Source organism: Poeciliopsis prolifica, unplaced genomic scaffold (genome assembly GCF_027474105.1).
Source record: "Poeciliopsis prolifica strain line A6 unplaced genomic scaffold, Auburn_PproV2 SCAFFOLD022, whole genome shotgun sequence".
Taxonomy (NCBI): Eukaryota; Metazoa; Chordata; class Actinopteri; order Cyprinodontiformes; family Poeciliidae; genus Poeciliopsis; species Poeciliopsis prolifica.
This window is the reverse complement of record NW_026562397.1, coordinates 4,035,692-4,044,390: the sequence shown is the minus strand read 5'-3', so window position 1 is coordinate 4,044,390 and position 8,699 is coordinate 4,035,692. Positions and strand designations below refer to the sequence as shown.

General features: G+C 38.2%; 1 protein-coding gene across 2 annotated transcripts in view; it reads left to right on the top strand.

Moving 5' to 3' along the window:
• Window positions 1-254: 254 nt before the first annotated feature.
• slc47a3 (solute carrier family 47 member 3) overlaps window positions 255-8,699 on the top strand; it is a 52,200-nt gene continuing 43,755 nt past the window's right edge. For both annotated transcript variants that reach the window (XM_055045386.1, XM_055045385.1), the window contains exons 1-12: window positions 255-647; window positions 1,465-1,566; window positions 1,665-1,733; window positions 2,055-2,203; window positions 2,290-2,332; window positions 4,294-4,338; window positions 4,718-4,815; window positions 4,899-4,996; window positions 7,049-7,162; window positions 7,249-7,316; window positions 7,387-7,495; window positions 8,393-8,468. In XM_055045386.1, coding sequence (XP_054901361.1) covers window positions 516-647; window positions 1,465-1,566; window positions 1,665-1,733; window positions 2,055-2,203; window positions 2,290-2,332; window positions 4,294-4,338; window positions 4,718-4,815; window positions 4,899-4,996; window positions 7,049-7,162; window positions 7,249-7,316; window positions 7,387-7,495; window positions 8,393-8,468 — 1,103 coding nt within the window. In that variant the 5' untranslated portion in view covers window positions 255-515. The remainder of the gene's footprint in view (window positions 648-1,464; window positions 1,567-1,664; window positions 1,734-2,054; window positions 2,204-2,289; window positions 2,333-4,293; window positions 4,339-4,717; window positions 4,816-4,898; window positions 4,997-7,048; window positions 7,163-7,248; window positions 7,317-7,386; window positions 7,496-8,392; window positions 8,469-8,699) is intronic.

Sequence of the window (8,699 nt, the reverse complement as noted above, 5' to 3'; positions counted from 1 at the left end):
CATATTTATAGCAACTGAAGGCAACATAGTTATTATGTACTGTAAAAAAACAACACATTTACATTCTGACTAGTAAGAATAATAATTCAAGATCTCTTCAATTACATTTTGACTAGTCAAAATTCCTTTCAAGAGATCTCAAATGACGTCACTGGATTTGTAATTTGACGAGACACGTAAGGGAACTATTCACCGGCGTGACGTAACACGACAGGTTTCACCAGTAGTCACGTGCTGCATCTGACCAGAAGCGCTTGCAAGTGAACGCTTAAAACACGTTCCTGGCAGGCGAAGTCACGCGGCCGTAAACTGAGTCACCTGGCAACAACTCCTCACCGCTGGCCCTGAAGACAGGGGCCCCCACAACCAGCGGAAGAGCAGCGGACCAGCGGGTGGACGCTGACTTCTCCAGACGCTCTTCCTAGTCGGTTTTTTTCCTCGCGAGGAGGCGAATCAAAAGTTCTTTTTGCTGAAGACGCGCCGAGAGTTTTGTGAAGCTCGTTGTGAACTCAGACATGGACGGAAGCCCTCAGAGAACACCCTGTCCTGCGTGGACCGAGTGCTGGGCAGTAAAACGGATCCGCGCGCTGGTTCCGTTGGGTTTTAAGGGTGAAATTAAAGAGCTGTCCAAGCTGGCCGCACCAGTGGTAAGCCCTCTGCGTTTCAATGAGAAGCCACCCCTTTTTTAAACACATCATTTTATAGCCCGGTATAAGTTATTTTTACATAACCTGTGTAATACGCAACCCACGATTCTTACCGGACCCTACACGTCATTCGGGCATCCTCTATGGAGCTACTTTAGATGCAAAAGTATTCGTGCCTTGTTACTGAGAAGTTTAAGTTGCCGAGGAATTTTTTTTTAGGAGTTTCGTAATTGTAGATTTCCTGACCCTCCAGTCTCTCACAAATACAAAACAGCAGTTACAAGTGTTTGTGTTTTCTGCAGAAAACACAAATTATATAGTTTGAGTAACAACAACAACAAAAACTTGCACTTTTCCCCGAGTGGTGCAACATCAATCTGCATTCTTGTGTGAGGAAAAAAAAATAAATTGCCCATATTTCTTTATCACTCACAGACACAAAACTACAGTTCTACCTGAGATTCTTTAGAACGAGTCACAGATTCTGTTCTACATGTAAAAGTATTGCTCTAATATTTTTTGCTCCATTAAATTTGCAAAAAAAACCTATCTAATAATCTTTCTGTATTAAAATCTTCATACAGATATTTATTTTGTAATTTATTTTCTTGACCCAGACACAAGTCATTGAATGCAACTACGCAAAACTGCTTATGCGAGTCACTAATTCTGCACAAATACTTTTGCACTAAACATACCTCTGTATGTCTGTTCAATGTGAAAGGTTAAGCAATGTTCATGGATACAATTGAATTCTAAGTATGAACTTATAAATATGTTTGAGTTGTCTCAGATTTCCGTGTATGTTGACTTTCAGATGTTGGCTCAGTTCATGGGCTATGGCGTGAGTTTTGTCAGTACAGTTTTTTGCGGCCATCTTGGGAAGACAGAGCTGGCAGGAGTGTCTTTGGCCATAGCTGTAAGTTAAAAAAAAACAACAACTTCCTATTGAATTAAATATCCTGAACCAATTAAACATTCCGATCCTTGTTTTTGTTGTTGTTGTTCCTTCCCCAGGTGATTAATGTCACAGGTGTATCCATTGGTTTTGGGTTGGCATCAGCATGTGATACGCTGATATCACAGGTATGAGCATCAACCACTAATAACTAGATGTATAGGCCACACTTGTCTATAAGCAGTAGGTATCCACAAGGGAACAAGAGATATATTTTAACATTTAATGAAATATGAATCGATAACACAAATATGTATGATAAGTAGAGATGCACTGAGCCACTTTTTTGACTTCCGATACCGATATCTGATGTTTAGTATCAGACGATACTGGACCTAATCAGTGCTGAACTTACTTCGAATGTCTGTGTGTGTTTTTTTTTTTTTTTTAAATACAGACATAAATGTTAACAAATTACAAATTTATTTGCCAACTTTATATATTGTTAGACCTATGGGAGCGGAAACCTCTTGAGAGTTGGAGTCATTCTGCAGCGGTCCATCCTCATTCTGTTACTGGCTTGTTTCCCCTGCTGGGCCATTCTCATCAACACAGAGCCCATTCTCTTGGCCGTCAGACAGGAACCAGAAGTCGCCAGGTGAGCTAACTGTCTCTTAGGAACTACTCCATCCTTTGCTTGTTGGACTTGCTTGTTTTGAATTTGACTGTGAAATCTCTCCACAGTTTAGCTCAAATGTATGTAAAGATCTTCATGCCCTCACTTCCAGTGAGTATATTCCACTTTTTGTCATTCCAGGCCTCCAATTGGCTTATTTAAGATATAAAGTCCTAAAACTTTGGTGCTGTCACAGTCCGGATGTTGGACAAAGAACAAAAAATCAATATAACACTAAAACTTTGGTCATTTCTTAATTCACACTATGAAATATTCTTTTAACTGCATTAAATTTTCCCCTATTTTATGTAAAATAGATACATATAGATGTAATAAAAAATCTTTTTTCTTTTTTTTTTTTTTATATTTCAGTTCAGAATAAAAATATGTATTATATGCTACGACCTACATAATGAGGAAGACCAGTCTCTAGCACTAACCTGACCTGAAAAGCCAATTCCAATTTTGGCCGATGCCATTTTTATTTTTTATTTTTTGTCTGAAATGTCGCCAGATATAGCAAGGAAATCTCTTCATTGGCAACAGTGGAGTGACTAACTGCAAATGTGCAGATATGACATAGAGGGCTGGTCTGTCCGTCAAACTTCTCTCATGGGAGAGCAGAAGAGAATAATGGTTCTTTGCTGGGGTAGATGAGATTGCTGAATGAGATTGGCTTCACATGCAAGTATTGACCAATCACCGATCTCCCAAAATTAAGGATGTTGGCGCCAATAAATCAGCTGGCTGATAAATCAGTGCAACCCTAATCTGTTGACTTGTTTTACGTCCATACGTTTGCGTACCTTTACCTTTTGCACTCCAGTGTGACCGGGAAATGGAGACTACATGGCCACATAAAGTTATTTATTAACCCTCTAATCATACATGAGATCTGTTTCATAAATGAACAAACACTGTAAAATCATAAAGCTGAAGTTGTGCTGAAAATAATGATGCCAAATAAGGCAAGGTAAATAGTTATTAAGGTGAAAATGTAAGGGTAAATTCAAACATTTAGAGCCCAGACCTTAGAGGGTTGAAGAGTATTTCCATATACTTTACACTATGGGACTTAAGCTGCCTGGTCATGTAAAGTTCATACACTTAATGTTCACATTTGTTCTCTCATTGCTGAAACCCACATTCATAAGCTTCTTTAATAGGGCAGTATTATGTACAATCAATGTTTTTGCTTTACATTATATTATAATGTTATTCCTTCATTAAAAAAACATACCTAGAGAAATCTTTTAATCTCCAATGGCAACAATTCAGCAGTGCAAAACGCTTGGGCGGACCTAGCCCCGCCTTGGAGGTACATCTTTCAAGCTTCCTCAAGCATCCTTCTCCCCTGACTCCTTTTCTCAGCTCCTTCAGATTAGCCAGCAGCAATTAGCAAACATCTGGTGAAACTGCACATCTGCTGAGTTCATTATAGGATCTACTTCTCAGTGTAAAGCTGGTTAAAAAAAAAAAAAAGTTGTTAATAGAGGAGACATGTTGTGATAACTTCCTGAAGACAGGGTAGGAGGTTTTAAAGATACAGAGGCCCAAATTGCAAGGCGTTAAATTAGTCAAAGAAGCTAACAGTTATTTGTATGAATAATACATAATATTGCCACTTTAAAACATTATGGGGGGGAAAAAGTGCCAAGGTGAAAATCAATCAGTCATCCATTACCATCATTCACATGTTATGGGAACTACAACATGAGACACTAAAACCTTCCAGACGACAGACAGAGCAACAACTGCACAGCAAGGACAAAAGATGATAACATGAGGGAAGACATTCTGACTCCTTTTGCATGTGCTGAACAACATCTCCAGGAATGTAAACCTGAGCATGTCGGCGCAGACAAATTCATTTGTCTTTCGAATGAAAGCCTTGCTTCACAAGCAGTAAAATAAAGACATAAGAATCAGATTAATAAACTCAGAAGACATAATTATCCTACAATGAAATTGTTCTGCCATAAAAGCAAAACCTGGTGTTGATGCTGATTAAAGAGATCTTTTAAAATTGTGCCAACAATTTCAGTAAATCTCTTCTTTCTGTCATATTACAGGCTACTTTCATGTTTTTCTTAGAATCACGATATCTCCAGAACCAGGTAGGTCCACTATTTTAACCCTATATAAGCTGGAATACAGTACATAGATCTGGTGCAGTTGAACAATATAGTGATTCGCTTCATGTTTCCTAAAAGATTAGATGTGCAAAATGTGATATTAATTTATTATGTCAGATCAACCATGAATTCACATAGCAAAGAGGTCAGAGCCTCCTAAATGAGTATGGCACATGAAATGAAAAGAAAAGAGAATAAAAAGTAATAATATCCATCAATTTTTATGTCTGCCGGATTGCAGATGGTGGGTGGAGTCTATACGATTGAATTTTGTTGATCAAATCATGTCCGTTCTTTGTTGGAGACGAGTCACTTCAAATGTGCTAAGTTGCTAATTTAAATCGTGGCACTTTTATTTCAGGGCATCATCTGGCCGCAGGTCATCACAGGGTTGATTGTCAATCTGCTCAACGCCCTCATTAACTATATTGTGCTCTTCGTATTGAAAATGGGAGTAGCGTGAGTATCTCAGACATTGTATTTTACACAAATGCATATATATATATATTTATTAAACATGGGCATATTTCTATGATCTTCAGGGGCTCCGCTGTTGCCAACACTTTGTCTGAGTTTGCCTTGGCCGGATTCCTTTATGCTTACATCATGTGGAAAGGTCTTCACAAGACAACCTGGGCAGGTGACCAAATAATCGTATTGTGATGTTGTCATTTAATGGTGAATGGCAGGACATAAATGACAGGAGGGAAAAAGCAGCAAATATACAATTTTACTTGAAAAGGGAATTCAAATCCGTGGGAAACCAAAATTACATATCACAAGAGGACCATAAGAAACTGACATAAGAGCTGACCAATAGAGATATTTAAGCTGGAGGATTAATTACAGAACAAGGAGCCATTGAAGTTCAACTGAAGATCTGGATGAATGGCTGACAGAAGCTGCAAATGTGTGCGCATCTTCGTCAATATTCTGTTAATGTAAAAAAACAAACAAAAAACCCCCACCTTTTTGCAAATAAGAAATAAAATTTAAATTATACGTGAACAAGGCTGTGAACATAAGTCAGTAAAACTCCTGGTGGTGAGGAATGTAAAGAGGCCAGCTAAACAGATACTTAAACAGCGAGTGCTCATCATCTGACACCCATCAGCGTTTTCCGTCTTATTCAGGCATTGGAGTGACAAACCACTTATCTTATACTTGGGAGCGCCTACATGTACAGTGTTTTGGGTTATTGTAGTTTACCAATTTACAGAAGAGCTATGGACACAATACGTTTGAATGACACACAACTTTTCATGAACCGTATGATGTTAACAGAGCTCTGGTGGATTCAGCTGAACATTGTCCAAAAAACCTAAACTTTATCCTCCGAGTTCTTCCTATCGTCTTTGCCATCATATTCACCAGTTGTGACATCCGGCTGTTGATCACCATCACATGATGGTGACATCACATCACATGACACGTGCGATGCAAAAAAAGTGTTTCCATTGCAGTTCTTCAGGACACATCTAGTTGTGGGTTCAGTTGTGTCTTCCTCCGGTCAGATGTTGCCTACTGAAATGCGTATCAGTGTGTGAATGTGGCTCGGTCCAAAGTGCTTAGAGTGAATACTGTTAAGAATTAAAAAGAGGAAGAACTTGATTTAGCTCTTTAATTAATTCTTTGTCCCGAATTCCTGTGTCTGTGTAAGTGTGCAGAGAGAAAAGAGCAATCATACGACGTCAGACTTCAGATATTCAGAGTTTTATCCAGAGAAAATCAATCCAAGAAGAACTTTACAATAAGCATCTCACCTACAGCAAAAAGTCCAAGACATTACAAAACAGAGACAAAGAACTGAGTAAAAAAGACAAAAGAATAACAGAAGATGCATCCTCCGGGAAACTCTCACTCAGCACAAAGAGATTCCAACTTCTGCTGTGAAACAAACCATTTTTTATAGACTGCATATTCTCCTCATTTAAATATATGCATTAGGAGGTGTGTTCTTTTCCTTTGTTAATTTTATTACCTCCTGCTAAAGAGCCCCAAAAGCAGATATACGGCAAACCCTTCTCGTACCAGCCGCTGTCCAGTTTGATATATGATTGCAGCTGCAGCGCTATCTGTGCCTCAAAATGTTTCCACAAGAAAGTAGTTTGTATTTTTAACCAAGCTTGCACACAATGTAATGCTAAATAATGACTATAAGTTTGGATCTAATAAGTAACTAATTAAAACATGCTTAAAGAAATATAGTTAATTCTAATATAGATAAAATTATTTATAAAAAGTTTTAAGATCCTAGTGAACTTTTGAACCATGCTAAGGAATTTGTTAATTGCCTGGCAGACAGGCTCCCTATGTAAAGAGATTCTAGGCCTGTCTTTTCTGTAGAATCCTCCCTAAGAATTTATATAAGTTCAGAGATTCAGCAGTTGTTTTAGTTTGGATCTTTATCTAAATTTATGTGAATGTAGAGTGTACTTTAACTTTCTATGGTATATTTCATATGTATCAAAACTATCCTGTGCAGTATTGTGCTAATTTAAAATATTATTTCAACAATACATAGAATACATAACACCTAAGGGTCATGCCAATCTTATTTAATAAATGAGCCTAAATTTGTAACACAAATAGGTTTTATTCATATAATCTGTGTGAGCTGAAGAGTTTGAATAAGTTTTTGTATAGCACTAACCATGTATAATATGCATTTAACTTCTGCTGTCATATCTAGGCTGGTCCAAAGAATGCCTTGCTGACTGGAAATCTTACATCCAATTGGCTGTTCCTGGAATGGTCATGATGTGTGCAGAGTGGTGGACATATGAGATTGGAGGTTTTCTGGCAGGTAATGTCCTATTCCAAATTCCAAATGTGAAGATGTTTTACTTTCTAAAACGACTTTGAAATCTAATACCTGTATCGGTTTGAAAGGTCTGATAAGTGAGGTTGAGCTTGGAACGCAGTCAGTCGTATACCAGCTGGCAAATATTGCCTACATGGTGAGTTTTTTGAAGCTAGCAGTGAAGAAGAAAAGGTTTTCAAATCGGTAATGTTTTTATGTTTTGGTAGTTCCCGTTGGGTTTCAGCATTGCAGGCAACGTGAGAGTCGGAAACGCTTTGGGAGCCGGAGAAATGGAGCAGGCCAAGCTGTCTGCGAAAGCAACAATGTTCTGTGGAGGTCAGCAAGCACTTAAATCATATACGTATTTCTTTTTTACTTTTTGAGACACTTAAAAGTGATCTGACCATCTGTAGTAAAAAGATTATAAAATCTATTTATATGAACATTTTACTGCAAACACACAAAAAAAAATGCCAAGTATTTTTGGTTCTAGTGTAAATATCACAATGTGGTTGAAATACGGTTAAATTACGTTTTGGTCGCCTCCCCCAATTTAACATTTGCACTCGCATTTGGAAATGGGTGAAAGGAGATGTGTAATTATAAAACTGTAGATCTTTGAAAAGCATTAGTTGAGCCTCCAGCACAGCAAGGGGTTGTTAATGGTAAGCCAACAATGAAAATGAAACGCTCGTCTTTTCTAGTATCCACTGTATGGTACATACAGCGCTAAAACCAGCTTACCAAATGCACTGGCGCTCCGCTTGGGTTGCTGGGAGAAGGACTGGGCTTGGCTGGGGTTGCTCGGTAACAGTCCATTTAACTTAACAGTCGGGAGGTTTTGAGAAAGCTCATTTTCCAGACACAAAAGACCTTAACTTTCACCAAAAACCAACTTTTTTTTTGGTAGTTCTTGGACTGCTTTTAGAAGCAGTAGAAACCCAAATGGAAGATTAAAAAAAAGTATAAAAGCTCTGAATTCGGCATATGTCCCCCATTTAAATGCCTTGAGCAAAATTGTTTAATTCATTCATTCACATGAGTTTTTGAAAATCCCCTGACCACAAATGTATGTCACAGGATTTGAACAGAGGAGCTTGGAACCTTTGACATATGTGACATATGATTTAATAAAGTAAAAGTTCTTTTCCCACAATCTCTATGTACGTTCTTCAGCAGCAGCATAGTAAGTGTGTGATGTTAGCCCACTTAGCATGTTGCTCTTTACAACAGGATCGGTGTCTGTTTGCCTGGCAGTCCTCATCGGGAGTCTGAAGAATCATATCTCTTACATCTTTACATATGATGAGTAAGTACATGTTTAACATTAACCCAACTGGAGTCAGTCCTGTTTGTGAAAGGTGAAGTCACGCTCGAGTACTGAAGAGATGTCTTTATATGGCCTTTGAGCATTACAGAAGTCCTTATCTAATCATGAACCTGGCTGACATATTGTGCCACATAATAAGTTGGTCTAAAGGTTTGTGTCAATCAGGTGCTTGACACTGAAAAACAGCCACATTTATATATGAGATTAAGG